The 16,326-nt window shown below is 46.0% G+C and overlaps 5 protein-coding genes across 5 annotated transcripts; 3 read left to right on the plus strand and 2 right to left on the minus strand.

Moving 5' to 3' along the window:
• Positions 1 to 1,531: 1,531 nt before the first annotated feature.
• FSUBG_13472 (multidrug resistance fnx1) lies at positions 1,532 to 2,827 on the minus strand (the record flags this gene model as incomplete). The annotated part of the gene is made up of 4 exons (XM_036678367.1): positions 1,532 to 1,585; positions 1,632 to 2,512; positions 2,567 to 2,682; positions 2,757 to 2,827. The coding sequence occupies 4 exons, from the start codon at positions 2,825 to 2,827 to the stop codon at positions 1,532 to 1,534; spliced, it is 1,122 nt and encodes a 373-aa protein (XP_036531053.1).
• Positions 2,828 to 3,810: 983 nt separating this feature from the next.
• On the plus strand, positions 3,811 to 5,409 carry FSUBG_13473 (tryptophanase; the record flags this gene model as incomplete). Its single annotated transcript, XM_036678368.1, has 1 exon — positions 3,811 to 5,409. The coding sequence occupies one exon, from the start codon at positions 3,811 to 3,813 to the stop codon at positions 5,407 to 5,409; it is 1,599 nt and encodes a 532-aa protein (XP_036531054.1).
• Positions 5,410 to 12,176: 6,767 nt separating this feature from the next.
• FSUBG_13474 (small secreted protein) lies at positions 12,177 to 12,614 on the plus strand (the record flags this gene model as incomplete). Its single annotated transcript, XM_036678369.1, has 1 exon — positions 12,177 to 12,614. One exon carries the CDS (start codon positions 12,177 to 12,179, stop codon positions 12,612 to 12,614), a length of 438 nt encoding a protein of 145 aa, XP_036531055.1.
• A 420-nt stretch (positions 12,615 to 13,034) lies between these two features.
• FSUBG_13475 (phenylacetyl ligase) lies at positions 13,035 to 15,021 on the plus strand (the record flags this gene model as incomplete). The annotated part of the gene is made up of 6 exons (XM_036678370.1): positions 13,035 to 13,077; positions 13,126 to 13,361; positions 13,415 to 13,806; positions 13,905 to 14,251; positions 14,301 to 14,635; positions 14,692 to 15,021. The coding sequence occupies 6 exons, from the start codon at positions 13,035 to 13,037 to the stop codon at positions 15,019 to 15,021; spliced, it is 1,683 nt and encodes a 560-aa protein (XP_036531056.1).
• A 172-nt stretch (positions 15,022 to 15,193) lies between these two features.
• On the minus strand, positions 15,194 to 16,027 carry FSUBG_13476 (uncharacterized protein; the record flags this gene model as incomplete). Its single annotated transcript, XM_036678371.1, has 2 exons — positions 15,194 to 15,396; positions 15,442 to 16,027. The coding sequence occupies 2 exons, from the start codon at positions 16,025 to 16,027 to the stop codon at positions 15,194 to 15,196; spliced, it is 789 nt and encodes a 262-aa protein (XP_036531057.1).
• Positions 16,028 to 16,326: the final 299 nt, after the last annotated feature.

Raw genomic sequence — 16,326 nt, forward strand, 5'->3', positions numbered from 1 at the left:
ATTTTTAACTATATCCTAATTAGGTTAATCTATTAATTAATTATATATATTAGTATATATATTTAATTAATAAAGCTATTAGTAACTTAAGATTAATTTAACTTTTACTAACTAACTTATATAAAAGTTAATCTAATTTCTTTAAATCTTAAAACCTTACCATCCCTTGGTATTAACATTGATAGGTACAAGAACATTTCATAGTTACACAAGTGTTTTTACAACGCCCGGTATCGGATATCGGTTCTTTTGGAAAAGCTGCACGTTGTCTTCACCGATATCCACCAGCCCTGACCGACCTTTCTGACCGCCTCTCTGGTCGCTGACAGACTGGAAACGAAATTACTGGATTTCGCTCACCATTGCTGCCTGAAAGCGCCACCTGATGACCTATGCACACACTTCCAAGGTTGGCCTGGGCCCGCTACTAATTTGCCGTGCCGTGCCGTTCATGCAGAAAAGAATATAAGACATGTCATGCAACCCTGGTAGTATGTTGGCCGCCTTATGACATTAATGAAACTTATCATCGAGATCCATGATTAGTCGGGTGTATACATCTAATCTTCCATTCAGGTTGCTTAATTTTGTCTGCCGTGTTTCACTGCAACATGGCACAGATCTATTCCTTACGTTTCGGCTGCCCAGGATAGCTTAATAATGACTTACTGTGTGTTAGTGGGTAATTGTGGCACGTAATCGTACTATCTTAGAGTATTTGAATTAATTATTTCCCTTAAAAAGAAGGAAATAATCAGAAGCAGGAGTAGCAAAAGATATGGAATAAGAATTAATTTTATTAATAGAGGAAATAGGCGTATGAAGGACAATAATCTAATCCAATTATGTATTCATTTATAGTTAGACGGGGTTTAATGCCTACATCACTGAAACATATTGGATTAGTAGCTAGGAGACATGTAACACTGTATTGCAGTATTTTTATAGCTCCCGGTCGAAACTGAACAAACGAAACCCCCTACCCTTCTAGTAGAAACATGAAATTCAACAAACGAACCAAGTCAGTTTGTTTGCATTCGCCCCCGATGACACCCCCTTGTGATAGTTACGCTTTATAACCTCTTATTTAGTATTTCAAAGAACCCATCTTAAGAGGCGTGAACTTACCAAACTGTAAATAATAATCAAGAAGAGCACTGCTGTCGTCTAATCACCAACAGGGATATCATGAATAACGCCCAACCTGAGATTGCTGGAAGTATAAACAATAGAGTAACCGAAAATATTTCGCAATCGCGTAATTTTGTATGCCACGAGCTTGGAAGTCGAAGGTGGGTTGGTTGGTGTGCCAGTAGTGCTTGAGCAATTTCACGAATGTGCGGTAAAAGACTTTGCCTGTTTTCCGATGTCGCCAACATTTCTAAGAGGTGTTCAAATTGTTGTTTCCCGACCATGTGAAAGACGAAACTTGCTACTGGCAGACTAAGAGCTCCTCCGAGGGATCGTGAGGTGTATAGCAGGGACGTTGCTGAAGCCTGTTTGTTTACCTCGGTGGAATCAAGCATCCTCACTAGACTGGCAGTAGCAAGGCCCCCAAATCCAAGCCCCCATAAGAATATGGAGACTAATTGGTATGTCAAAGCATATGTTTTGTGTGGAGTCAATAGTACTCCGAGAGTTCCAATGAAAGCAACCGCCGAGGAGCCTAGCAACAAATGTGACGTGTTGGATCTGGATGTTAAAAACCCAGCAAGGAAAGAGCCTGCCGCTGCGCCCACGCTTAGGGGAACTAGACACCAGCCAACAACTTCCATCTTGGTATGCTCTTGGAGCGAAAGATAGTATGGCAAGTAGAACTCAGAAATTGTGAAACCAAATTGTGAGAGGAATGTGACGAGGCAGCTGTAGCCAACACTCGGGGATTTAGTCAGAAGGCCGAGGGGTAAAAGGGCATCCTTTGTCATGAAAACGCTGTGATACGAGAAGGCGGTGAGCATAATGAAAGAAATCACAAACCCAAATGCGACCAGCCTTAGATCCAAGTTTGAGCTGCCAAACTCCAACTGCTGGCTCGATGCCAATAATGACCCTAGTCCTAAGGATAGCAGGATAGTACCCATGGTGTCAACCTTTCTTCCGCTTGAGTTGAGCTTTGGAAGCAACGGGACGTCCTCATTACCAGTGGCTGTCGACTCTTCTGCAGCGGAAGCATTGTCAGCGATCTGGTTATGCCTGCTGATTGGTTCTGGTAGGAGTGTCGCCCCGAGCATAATAAGGAGCGCGGGAACAGAAAGGCTCATGAATGCAACTCTCCATGACCAGCGATGTGCCACGAGTCCCCCAAAAAGACCCCCAGACCCATGGCCGAATCCAAACACGATATTGTTGATGCCTTGCCATAGACCCCTTGCTTCGGTTCGAGTAACGTCTGTCAGAACAATGGTGGCCATGATAGTAAGGATACCGCCTCCAATTCCCGACAGGGCTCGGCCAACCACCAGGAATGCAAGTGACTCTGCAATACTGCATGTGAAATTTCCCAAAGCGAAAGCTATGCTTCCAACTAGCAAACATGCCCTGCGTGTGTATATGTCAGAAAACTGACCACACAGAGGTTGGACAAGAGCAGTCGCGATGAGATAACTGGCACCTAACCACGAGACAACCAAGGACGACTCCAGGTCGCTCATGATCGTATGCGTCAAAGTTGTCACAATAGTGCTATCTATAATCATGAGAATTCGTCAGAAACAGACATCTACCGCATGAATGTCAATTGATCACAGTTCACTGACCAAGAGCACCAACTAGACTTGCTAGGAAGATAATGCTTAATATTAGAATTGTCCGCGGTCTCTTCGACCATTTTGACATTTGAGATAGATTCGCGGAAAAGTGACCGCTTTCAGCGTCTCCGATAAAAGGCGTTGCGACAGTTTCCATTGTTTATACAGTCAATGTGACCAAAATGAAGCGATGGTGTATGATTGAAGCTGACAGGTGGTAATCATTTGAGTATAGAATAAAGATAGAAAATTTCTCTTTAGTACTCGACTCAGGCCAGAAAGATTGTGATCTAGAATAGCTACATATACTTGCATACCCAAGGGGCCCCAAAGAGTAATAGAGCAGCACGCATTTGATAACAATTTGATGAGGTTGTTACTGCTTGACACACCTTCGCGTGCTTTGCGATCTCGTGCATGCTTGTGGTTAACCACCCCAGAGCTCTCGACTTTCTGTATACTGACGTCAGCTTGACGTTCCTCCGGTCTCGGGTAGGGCGTTGATCGATAGAAATCGCAGCCAGCGTCAGAGATATTGCACTGAGACATATCCTGTGAGGCCATCAATACATTGCATATGCGGGGCCCTCTCCGTGAAGCAGGGTGTGGAGATATGTGTATAGGTGCGTGTATCGACACCCATTGACCAGATCGAGATAATCTTCGCATTCGTGGCCCGTAGAATGATGAATTCCTGTTATATTGGCAACCACCACGATTCCAATATGCGTCATTTCGATGCAAAACAATGATCGGCGTTCATCAACACCATGAAGTCGTTTGCCAAGTTATACGCATGCTGCGAGGTCGCAATCGATACCGTGTAGACCTCAGGATATCCGTCAAGTTTTATGTTTTAATGACGTCTTGTAGTACCCATGCATTCGTTATTGGGCACTGGGGAGTGCTCTTGGACTAAATCGTTCGTCGAATAAATACTATAAAGTATGGAGAATACGAATTGAAGACAATCCACCCAGCCCGCTAACTCATACCACCTTTTCCCCCAATATCTCAAGCTTCTCTTTACCAGACAAAAGAATTACACCCTATTCTATTTACAATGTCTCAAGTCATCTCAATGCCAACCTTCACCGTGGCGGCTGTCCGCCAGACAGAACAAGTCCCCAGAGATGTTCGCGAGCGTATATTGCGCTCCGTTCAATACAACGTGTTTGCCTTCCCTGCAGCGCTTGTCGTAGCAGATTTTCTTTCAGACTCGGGCACTGGTGCGATGACCACGAACCAATGGTCTGCTATCATGCAAGGCGACGAGAGTTACGGTCGTAACTGCGGCTATTACTATTTTCTCGAGGCTGTGCGAGACATCTTTGAACGTGGGGAGCATCGGTTGAATGCTTTCCAAGAGATGAGGCCAGATCTCAAAACCAATACCGCCTTTGAACGGTACTTGGAATATCAGGAAAAAGGCTTTGTCAACGGCGGCCTGGCACAAATGACACGCCCCAATTTCTTCCTCGTTCCTCAAGGTCGGTGTGCGGAAAGCCTCTTGTTCCAGGCTACCGCTCATGCTTTTTCTCAACCGAACAGTCAACAGCCTATTATCATCAGCAATGGCTTTTTTGATACAACTTCGGGCAATGCATCAGCAGCTGGCTTTCGTCTCATTACATTCGCCCAAGAGGGCTGGATGCACTCGCAGCCTATTCAGGATTGGCAGAACAAGAATACTTTCAAAGGCAACATGGACATTTCTGCTGCAGAAAGGTTTTTGTCAAACAGAGACCAGCAGGGCCGCGTGGCTCTTATCATACTGACAATCACCAACAATTTTGCAGCAGGACAGCCTGTGTCTATGGAAAACATCAGGGAAGTGTCGCGGTTGTCAAAAGAATTCAATATTCCTCTGATTTTTGACGCCTGCCGGTTTGCAGAGAATGCAATGTTCATTAAACGATACGAAAGTGGTTACAAGGATTCCCCGGTTCCCGAAATCATACGAGAAATCTTTTCTGAGGCTGATGGCTTCACCATTTCGCTAAAGAAAGACGGCCTTGCCAACATGGGAGGCATTCTTTGCCTTCGTGACGGTGGCAAGTATACAACCAAGTACCAAGGCATTGGTACTGCCATCCGGGAACAGCAGATTCTCCGATATGGCAATGACAGTTATGGTGGTATGAGCGGGCGTGATCTTATGGCTGCCACTGTCGGGCTTTATGAAGGCACCAAGGAAAGTTACCTTTCGTCTCGTCTCGACCAGGTGAACAGGTTTGCTGAAAGATTTGCCGAAGCCCGGCTCCCGGTCTTGTTGCCACCAGGCTCCGCCGTTTTCTTGGATATGGACGTCTTTTTTGAAGATTGCAATCGAGAATATGAGGATTTTGGGGCCTTGGGTTTCACTTTGGAGCTTTTGGGATCATACGGGGTACGGACATTCGAACTCGGCCCATTTGCGTCAGAGTGGGATACTCTAGAGGATGAAGAGAAGGCCAAGACAGTGATTCCTAACCTTGTGCGATTCTCAATTCCGCGGAATGCCATGACAGACCAGCACCTGGACTATACTGTCACTGCAGTCAAAGAACTGATGAACAGGCGGCATACTATACAAGGTGTCCGGATCACTCATGGTAAGAATCTCAGGTTACGTCATTTTCAGGCAGCTCTGGAGCCTATTCCGATCAGTTCAACATCTTAACTGGACTTCAATTTATTTATTTGTATCTAGCTTAATGTTATCTTTGAATTAGTTGCATGCTATAACTGTATAACAGTGGTGATATTCGGAAGAAGAGCTGTAAAATATTTCTCCAAAAATGAGGCTACCTCAAGGCACAGCCTTTCCCTACATAAGGTGTTGCACAGACCAAATCTCACCTAGGGGATACACCATATTCCCATACCTCATAGAACTTAACAGGCCCCCCGCCCCTCTTTCCAATATATCGGGGGCGAGTTATCCATGCAATGCGTCACTGGTTGACTTATAGCTGATAGGCGAGGGCTCAGTTCTGTCTGTTTCCATTAGACTAGGGGCTTCAGGCCTAATCTGTTACATGAATAAGTGTCCCTTTAATTGCAGATAATTCATTATAGGAACAGTTCAGGGCTTGCTATACAAAGTCCCACAATGTCTTCACAAACCTTCTAGGGTGCAACGCAGTGGAAGGCCTCGTTTATAAGATCCACCTACCTGCGAAAAGATGATATTTGATTGATCCACCATTAAGGTCGAAAGACTAGGCCTTGGAGTGAGAGTCTAGGCCCCCGAAAATCTAGTGGTTGTATTGAGGTAATTTCAGAAAAAAACCTAGCGTCGAATTACATTAGTTCTATCATATTCGACGGGCACTGTCGAATCTTGATCCTTGATAAAGTGACGAATGCGCAGTGAACACCCGTGAAATATGTGGCTCACTTTCAGTGGGTGGTCATGAACATGTATGATTTGAGACACGGCAGAAGAGAGACACGGCACGGCAAGCCACATGCATCACAGGCCTGCAAGAATCTCACCGCTCAATCAAACAGTTCACGTCATACAGGTTTGATTCCGTTCAGGACTTGTATGAAGAGTATGTAGTCTATCAAGTCTTGACAGTTGTCAAAAGTCTTCCGTATTCTATACAATCTCATCAAAGATGCCAGATTGGCGGTATTGTTTTCCATAGATGTCGAGTGGCTTACAATGGAAAGGGTTTACCCAGTGGATGAATTTGGCATGTCGCCGAATACAGCGCAGTAGCTCCTAAGTTAATCTAATCTATTGACCTACATACAGATCAGGCACTAACCCCCTGCCCCAGTTCATACATATTAATTAAGATATAAACACAGAATATTATAGTGCCTTAGTGTTGTTATCTTTATGTTTTACTTGACTTTATATGAATAGGAATGTGCCTAACTAAAGCTGTTATAGTTAGCTAAGATACTTTAATATTACCTGCGTCTAGCACTTGACTTAATTAGTACTATTTATAATCTTGTTGGTTCTTTATAATAATATGCCTACTAGCCTTATTAATTTCTTAGTACTTACATTTCAATACATTATAACTTATCTTGATACTAGTAATTACTGCTAAATTTTTATCTATAATACTGTCTCAATATTGCTTGTTATGGACCTAATTGCACTGAGAATTGACTAGTAAGCACAAATCATCTGGCTTGCATAGCTTCTGTTTGCATGCATCCTGGGTCTTCTATTGGCTTTCTGCTGCCTTACCCTTGGATGAACTATTGATGCTAAACTTCATTCTCGTGCCAATCACTAACCTATCACCCCAAGCTATCTAATCTCTAACGCATTCGACTCCTTCACAGATATCAGCTAAATCCTGTCATGGTATGGTAGTTGATCACGAGATAAGCCTTACCATGCGCTGCATAATCCAATAAGACCATAGGTTATCCTCTTTTCTTTTCTATCCAGGTAAAGTTCTATAGAATTCGGGATACTTATGCTTACTGAAGTTCAATTCAACAAACCTAGAGCTATTCCCACGTGTTCTCGAAATAGAAATAAGTCCCTCTTCTGAAATGCCCAAATATCGATGGCCCGAGGAAGTTGAATTAATGGCTCCAAGATCCTGAACCAGATCGTCCGCGCTCTTATTGACGGAAGATGCGACTGGAAAAGGCAACTCAGAGATAAGATCTATATGGAATACAGACCTGGCAAGCTTTAAACTACTAATCCCTAAGGACAAAGTATCCTTAAAATACTTGCGAATAGTGTGATCGTTAACATTACAAACAATTTATATTCCTAAGGATGGCTGCCGCAAAGTGTGTATAATACAATTCTCGATTATAGGTACTGGCAGTACGAGAGTGACACACAAGACACTTATAACATGCAATGTTACCACATAGCTCGTTTCATAACGTGTATGACTGATCACGCTAAGTAATTGGGAAATACCTAATACTTGGTTTTTAAATCCTGTCTGAGAAACCGTACTGATTGTATGCAGAGTTAATGCTCAGCATCTACTGTCAGGGCTATATACCGGGTACACTTTGCAGCCCGCGATCCCCAGAAGCAGTAAGATGAGAATTACTGGAGTTGGCAATGGCACTGGGTATGTGTTTTTGATACGGCACGTGTGTACTAATCCGGACTTACAGTATCTGACTGTTCGACTCAGCACAGGAACCTCCGGACACCCTCTGCCTCCATGGGTACAATATCTCTGCCACACAATTTCCTTCAAAAGAGCTATGGCCCGCCATCGTCAAGCTCTTTTTAATAGGCTCTTTATATGATGTACCAGATTTGTTATGAGAAAAGTATAATTTTATGCATCTGAGAATATAAGCAAGCAACTTTAGAACTCTTATCTGCAGCGTTTCAAAACTACTGAATAGGTCGAAGTCCCAACCAGCATCAACCACGTGGGGCAACAATATCTAACAAATAGAAACCCATAGAGCCTAGTAGATATATCCAGTAGGAAGAGGTAAATCTCTTAGTCCATGAAGTTCGAAGTTTGATTGGCGAAGAGTTTGAACGCAAGGACAACAAGTTAATTACAGCCGCAGGCATAGACTATAGATAAGTATCTCTTCTAACGATGCTTTACGTACCATCCTGCTTATATATGCTACAGCTAGGTATCTAGTCTTAAAGTCTCGCTCAAATCCGATGACATGGTTTCTATTGAGTACTTGCAGCGTCGGTTCAAGCCAGGCTTGATCCAGATGTGTACCAACACCTACTTGATAGCATTGAAAGAGGTTTTTGCTGGGATCAGGTGTATTTCTTCTGTTAGAGGCAGTTCAGAGATTGAGGCTTGTGATACGTTGTTGGACAAGCTTATATGTTGTCGAACCGCCGGGCTATCTCCAGGTCTCATTGGGCAATTGATACGGTGATCTTTGTTAGAAGAGTTATGAAATTAGTGTTGACAAGCCATATCTACGTCATTAATGGTACAATATATACGGGTCGGCTGTCCCGGCAGGCACAGGGTAACCAAATTTAAAGGTTCAGTGCCGAAGATCTTGGCTACTTGAAGATGCTTGTTGTATCAGGCAAGCGTATCGGGATGTTCGGTGTATAGAAGGATAAGTAGCCATGATTAACTGAGCATTTGATGTTAATATCTAGGAGAGCAACAAAAGTTGTTCTTTCTCAGTCCTTTCCGTTCTGCTGATCGTATGAGCAGTGTTATATTGCTTAAAACTTGGAAGTCATTATGATATCGAAGTTATTCGCAAGCCAAGGTGCTGTACTTTTCTTCTTATACGTGCCGACATTAGATCCTCCGCTTCAACGCTTTCGTGGGCACAAATATATTGGAGCTCTGCGATAGCGTCCTCAACAGACATGATGTGTTCCATAATCTTCTCGGGATCGTTCTCAAGTTCGTTTCTGAACCGTATAGGTTCAACTAGGTCTTCTGGGCAGACACGTGTACCTGCCAAAGGCTCTGTGATAATTATGCCATGTTCGAGAGAAGCAATCAGTTCTGGACTAAACCCAGTGGGTTTACATCCGGTATGGTTGAAAGAAAAAGAAATTTTGGTGTGTTTGACTCCCTTCGGACCAATGAGGTCGCCAGCATGTCGACTCGCTCAGGTAGGCTTATGGCGCGTGAGGCAATGGTCTTCATGACCTGGCTACCTCTGACTTTTGAAAGCGTCCTCTCAACAGCAGTGGTATATTGGGGAAATCGTTGAGAAATATCCACTCTCATGGATTGAGGCCGCTGCATGTTACAGATGTGTGCTGAAACGACGACATCGTCGAGATGCCGAAAAGCCTCGGTCTCTTGCCCTTGGACAATAACTTTGTCAGACGCAATCATGATCTGGTGTCGCGGTACCATGAGGCTAAGTGAAGCCCATTCAGGGGTGTACGGAATACCCCGGGTATGGGTAGCATACCTATATCCAAAATACCCTAAATTTCTGAATGCAAATTTCCGAATCCACGTTTGATAGTCAATTTAACAGAGTCCTGTGCAACTTGATCGAGGCTTGACGAAGCTAGGACTTTCTGCTTATGGCCTTCATTGAGCATCGATTCTGATGTCCCGGGTGAGTCAATGACCAACGAAGACTGGCAGCCAAGGCCACAGTACCAGCAATGATCTTGTTCTTAGACGTAATATCTATGGTCCCTATACGAGGCCAAAATGTTCATAACCAGCTCAAAACCTTTAGCAACATATTGAGATTGGGAGATCATGAGATGATGTCAGTGACAATTGTATCGCTCATGGTGATTGCTACCAGAGAGGGAAGATAGCTCAATAAAGAAGTATTTTAATAACCAGTCTCTGTATGTCTAAAACATACCGCGGAAACTCCAGTCGATTTCGCGCTTTTGAAATCAATTTGCGTGGTAACATCATGAGCTATGGTGGACTTCCGCATGTAAGCTACCAGTAACCTGAATCTGGATGTCGTAAAACCTAGGCAGGTATTACTTTGATATAGGTATGTATAACTCACCGGCTGCAGCGGTGACGCAAGAATTTCTCAAACAAGACCAAGCAACTAAAATCTCCAGTTCTTTAGAAACCTGAAAGCTCATGCACGGACGAGGGATGATGGCAAACAATTCAATCACTAGCCGTTGCCTGGAAATCAGCGGCGGTGCCATATTCGCACAGACGTTAAGTCCGCTTGCATAGGCTACAGCCTGGAAGAGCCATGTTGCAACGGCGCTTCTGCTTTTTGCAGGCTTCGCAAGTTTGTTTGCCATGTCTTGATTTCCGTTAGGTTTTGCTTATTTAATTAATTCTTGGAGACGCGGATGTTAGCCGCAAGTTCTGATGCACATACGGCATAAGCTCCGCGCTTTACCGCTGTCGGACTTGAGAAGAGCGGAGATGAGTGCGGAAAATGCGGCCGCAGTGGGGCTAACTTATCCCGTGAATCCGGAGACTTCCGTTTATAACTACCAGATAACCAGCAGTGCCTCCCGTACAGAGTAAACTCAATCAATATGCATACTCTCTTGTCAAAGAACTGATATGGCCTCCTGCACAAATGTAACAATGTCTGTTCTATGATCTCGCTGGCTCATGAGCATCCTCCATTTGGAACGGAGTCAGCGTTGACATCTCATGGCCGGATTGAGATAAGAGACGCCACAGCTCGATCGGTCTATAACTAAATAGAGGCTTACCGAGTTTACTTGTTGCGTTCTTGCTTTACTGAGTGGCGTCGGAGACGCCGCAAAGTCAGCTTCATTGTCTGGAATGCTAGCAAGCGCAATTGAACTTGCTACCCTACAGGAAGGAAATGCCTTGAAATGCACTTTTTCCTGCTTCCTGTGCTCGTTTCTCCAACAAATGATCTGTCCATGTCTGCGATATAATCTTTTACTGCTTCAGATTAAAATACAGATTCATCTTGAAGTGTTTATAAGTCTGGAAATCTTTAAATGAGGTCTCGATCTTGTTCTGTCTTTGGGTGCGCTTGTTGGGTGGGGATGCCACACAGCGGAAATATACACTCTTAAGCTAAAAGATAAAGTTATCTTGCATACCAACTTCACAGGCGAAAGCTCAATCAATTCCACCGACCAGAATTTTGACAAATAACTATTATAGTTCTAGACAATATCTTGGCCGAATGCGAGATCAAAACCTCAATCTCGGTCTCTCGCTGATCATCAATTGAGAACACAATGATACAATGATCTTCCATGATTCTCAGTCCCAAGCAGCGATCCCAATTACATCACCACCAAGCTCCAGTGCCGAAGCAACGCACGTGGGTCGAGCTTTGACCTCGCCTTGCTCGCACCGCTAAGATTGCCTCAGCAATAAACACGAGCATGACCTTCACCGACTCTGCTTTACGAGTTCCCCTAGGACAAATATCGCAATGAGTTGAAATGCAGGGGCAAGGGACACAGTGACAAACAATAGTTCCTGTTGATCCGCTCGTATTGCCAGAAGCTCGTAACTGCATCAGGCACCAAATGCGCAGGGGTCAAGAATCTAAGAATAAATCACGTCTTGATTCGCTGAAAAGGGAACCGGCTAAACTTGTAGAGGCTAAAGCTTCGCCGTAGCTCTCGGGGTTCCCCAGGTCTCGAAGGGGCTGGGCGGAAAAAAGAGACGGGAAATCGGCAGATAGTGCCGTAGGGAGAAATGCCTGGTCTATTTATTCTGTCATGCCATGGAAACGGGGTCTAGAATGTGAGGCTGGACCTGAGCCTCGATCAAACGTTACCATCAACTGATCAGCTGTAGTATCGGCTAGGGCGACATCAGGGCTCAACACTATGGAGCCGATGTTCCGGGAGATATGAAGTCATGAGTCTATTAATACCTTTTGCAAGCTCTATAAAGACTCACTGATCAACCCGCGATAATCAACATTCTCATCATCAATCATCTCATCTTCTCAACAAACACTCTTCACTCACAACCACCAACTCTTCACACAAACAAACAACTCTTCCCATCTACAACTCTTCCACTTTCTACCATCAAAATGAAGTTCACCGCCGCTCTCATCGCTCTCGTCTCCGCCACCGGCGCAGTCGCAGCCCCTGCCCCCGCCGACTCCGTCTCCATGATGGCCGCCTCTCCCCAGTGGACCATCCAGTCTCTCTCCCGCTCATGCGACAAGGCTGATACCACCTGCACCTGGAACTTCAAGATCAACACCGGCAGCGGCGCTGCTACCGCCTGCAAGTACGTCGTCAAGGGCAAGCCTGCCTCCAAGGCCAACGGCGGCCCTGCCAAGTGCGGCACCTTCACCATCACCTCTGGCTGGAGCGGTCAGTTCGGTGCCGACAAGGGCTTCACCACTCTCTCGGTCGTCAGCAGCAAGAAGCAGATCATCTACCCCAGCTACACTGATAAGCAGCTCGCTGGTGGCAAGGTTGTTAAGCCTGACCAGAGCTACTCCCCCGCTTCTCTCCCTTAAGTGGCTATGAGATTGACGATTTAGATGGAGGATATGACTTGGAGGATGAGCGATAGTAATGTTAAATACTCAGAGGGTGGATTAGAAGCATATATATCAGTATAGACTAAATAATCTGTTACACACCATTTCATGAACCTCCCACCACGGTGATCTGAGTTGACCTTTAGCTTACAACTGCATGTCACAAGCTGCAGCTCAAGGCGTGCAGGCAATCGCATTTTTGCCGGAACATACAGTACAAATCCCCGATAAGCCTTCGGCAACACCCGCCGGTCGCCAAGCAATCACATCAAATGCGGGGTCACATCAAAAAGGGCGCAAGGCAGGAGAAACGTGGACACCAAGATCTTATCAGATCAATCTAGCTGCACCATCACCAGATCGGACTAACTGAAGCGCTCAACTGTTTCAGTCACAATGGTCTTTTACCCACCATCATGGGTACCAGACCTGCCCATCGGTACCTACCAAGATGCATTGTTCAGGCCAATATGCTAATATCGTCCAGACCCTCCGGATTCCATCAGCGTTGCCGAGTTCATGAGCTCGGAAGAGTATGGTCGGTATCCCATTGCGAAAACGCGGCATCCTTACACGTGCGGATTGACTGGAAAAACGCGTACATCTGAAGATGTTATCCGCAGGGAGGATTTCCTTGCGCGGGGCATCGGCAGAGCTCTTCAACTGGACTTGCAATCCGGTTCGGAATGGGATCGCGTCTGCGTGATATTCTCTCTCAACACCGTAAGTAGACTGATTCACAGAAGGCCAACTTATTTTGGCTGACTTGGAGACAGATTGACTACATACCCCTCACGCATTCAATTCATCGTCTGAATGGCATCGCCAGCCTGAGCAGCGCAGCCCTATCGGCATCGGAGTTAGAGCATCAGCTCCGCGCCTCACGCGCAAAAGCAATCTTCACTAGTGTACCTCTCATTGAAACCGCGCTTAGAGCTACAGATGCAGTTGGTATATCTCGAGAAAATGTGTTTCTGCTTCCAGTGCCCGGTTACACGAGCAGGCGCGGTTTCAAAACAATCGACGACCTCATCCAAGAAGGAGAAAAACTGCCTGCGTTACCGCCGCTGCAATGGACCAAGGGACAAGGCGCTCGGCAAACAGCCTATCTACTGTATTCAAGTGGCACTTCTGGCCTGCCGGTGAGTTCACCACCAACCAACGTGACGTGCGCCGCCTGACTCTTATAAAGAAACCTGTCATGCTCTCGCACTACAATATTATATCAGGCATCATACAAACATGCACATTCGACTCCGTTTCCAGAAAGGTCGACGGCATCGACACGCAAGTGATGCTCGGAGTGTTGCCGTTTAGTCACGTTTTCGGGCTGATGCTTATTACTCATTTGGGTACATATCGCGGCGACGAGATCATCGTTATGCCTCGGTTCGAGTTTGAACCCTTCTTGGCTGCGGTCAGTCGTTTCAAGATACACCAGCTCCCAATTGTCCCTCCTATCGTGATTCAGATGCTTGACAGGAGAGAGCTATGTCGCAAGTACGACTTGAGCAGTGTCAGGTTCGTGTATACAGGTGCTGCGCCACTTGGAGAAGAAACAGTAGACGATCTATTAAGCCTTTATCCGAAGTGGCGCCTTGGTCAAGGCTACGGTAGGTGAAGAGAGCGTTTGTGCTTTCGCTGGTTGCTGACTTGGTTCAGGGATGACCGAGACAGCGACTGTCTTTATACAAAGTAGCGAGCATGACACGCAAGTCGGCACAACGGGATCATTACTTCCTGCAGCCAAGGCCAGGATCGTCGACCCAGACGGTAAAGAGATTACAGAATATGAAAAGCCAGGCGAACTACTAATCCAGAGTCCGACGGTGTCGCTTGGCTACTTTGACAATCCGAAGGCCACGGCCGAGACTTTCTTTGATGATGTTGATGGCCGCTGGATTCGCACGGGTGATGAGGTGTTGGTTCGAATGTCTGAGAGCGGCAATGAGCACTTCGTCGTGGTTGACCGAGTGAAGGAGCTCATAAAAGTCAAGGTTAGCAACATATATCATCTAACCCTTTCCTGTTACACTAATAACCATATGAATAGGGCCATCAAGTCGCGCCAGCAGAGCTCGAGTCACATCTTCTCACCCATCCAGCCGTGAGCGACTGCGCAGTCATCCAGGTTCCCGATGCGCGAGCCGGTGAGATTCCGAAAGCATTTGTAGTCAAAGCAAACCGTGCAGAACAATCTGATGAAGAACTTGCGAGGGATATCCAACGCTTTGTGGAGGAGCATAAAGCTAGGTATAAGTGGCTGAAGGGCGGCGTTGAGTTCATTGATGCGATACCGAAAAGCCCGACTGGGAAGATTCTGAGACGGAAGCTGAGGGATAGAGAGAGGGAGGCTAGAAAATTGAGAGAAGCAAAGTTGTGAGGGCGCTGAGATGTTCAGAGGGAACCTTAGGAAGATCAGACGATTTATACTTGGGATCGTTGACAAACAGAAATTCATTACTTCATATCGTTCAAACATCAAGACAGATACATAAACCGAACAGTCCATCCTAGTGAGAGAGGGCCGGAAATCATCGCAGAGCGCTCCGAATCTACAACTCGTCGGTTCCCTCGGTCTCCTCATCTGTCCCAGCCTCAGCCTCCTTCTCAGCGCCTGGCTTAGAAGATCTCTGAGCGTGCACCTCAACAGTGATATGATCCCCAATCTGCACCTTTCCACCATATCCAAAGGTATACCTGGCACCATCAGCCGCCTGCTTCTTCTTATCCCAGTTGCTAAAGTCAACAAGGTCATCTACTCTCGTTAGCTCAACCTCTTTCACGCATCAAATTAACTTACCCTCGCATGCATCCTTGCCAAGCTCAACTTGACTCCCCGCAAACAGAGGCGCCAACCACGTAACAACACCCGGCGCAAAGAACGCACTCCCGTCAATCTCAGCGATGAACTTGCGCTCCATCTGCTTGCCTTCCTTGACAAGGTCCTCATGATACTTGCGCACCGCCCAAGGTAGCTTCTTGTAATCTGTTCGCATCACCCTGAATCCATCGGGATGCATGAAGCGATCAAAATCACCAGGATACGGAAGATCGCGACCGTCATCTGTCTTCCAGTGATTATCGAGGAAGTCCATCGCCCATGCGATTTCTTTAGGTGCGCGCGAGGGATCTTTGACGGTGTAGATCTCAGCTTCGAATTGAGAACTGACGCGACAATCTGTCTTCCAGAGGGATTTCTCGTGCGCGGCATCTGCGTTGCGGATTTGATCCATTAATTCGTGGGCTTTGGCTGTGTTGCCGTTGACTTGGGCTTCAGCTGCTTGGCGCATGATGTCGAGTCTCGCGGTGTCGCCGATCTGAATGTCGATGAGCTGCGCCGTCGCCTGCGAGGCGAGCACGGAGAGGATTGCGGTGGTTGGCTTCATTGTTGTTGGTGGTGAGATTGTGATGTGAAGCGGTGACAGGCTGACAAGGCTGCGTGGGTGTCAATATTTATCGCAACTCGGGCATTTCCTGATGGAGAAATTACCAGTTCAACCGTTGAGCCAATGACTTGTTATGGGATGGGTTAGCTCTTGGGGCCTCGGAGCGGGTTATTGATTTTACTGTTTGGTAAGGCTGACACGGCGCTTAGCTTGACTTGAGGTGGCACAGCTCACAATAAATGTAAGATCAATGCACGTAGTCATGGTGGCACTAGTACTAGGCAGTAGTGCCCATACAC

The sequence above is a fragment of the Fusarium subglutinans genome (genome assembly GCF_013396075.1).
Source record: "Fusarium subglutinans strain NRRL 66333 chromosome Unknown NRRL66333_c0000347, whole genome shotgun sequence".
Taxonomy (NCBI): domain Eukaryota; kingdom Fungi; phylum Ascomycota; class Sordariomycetes; order Hypocreales; family Nectriaceae; genus Fusarium; species Fusarium subglutinans.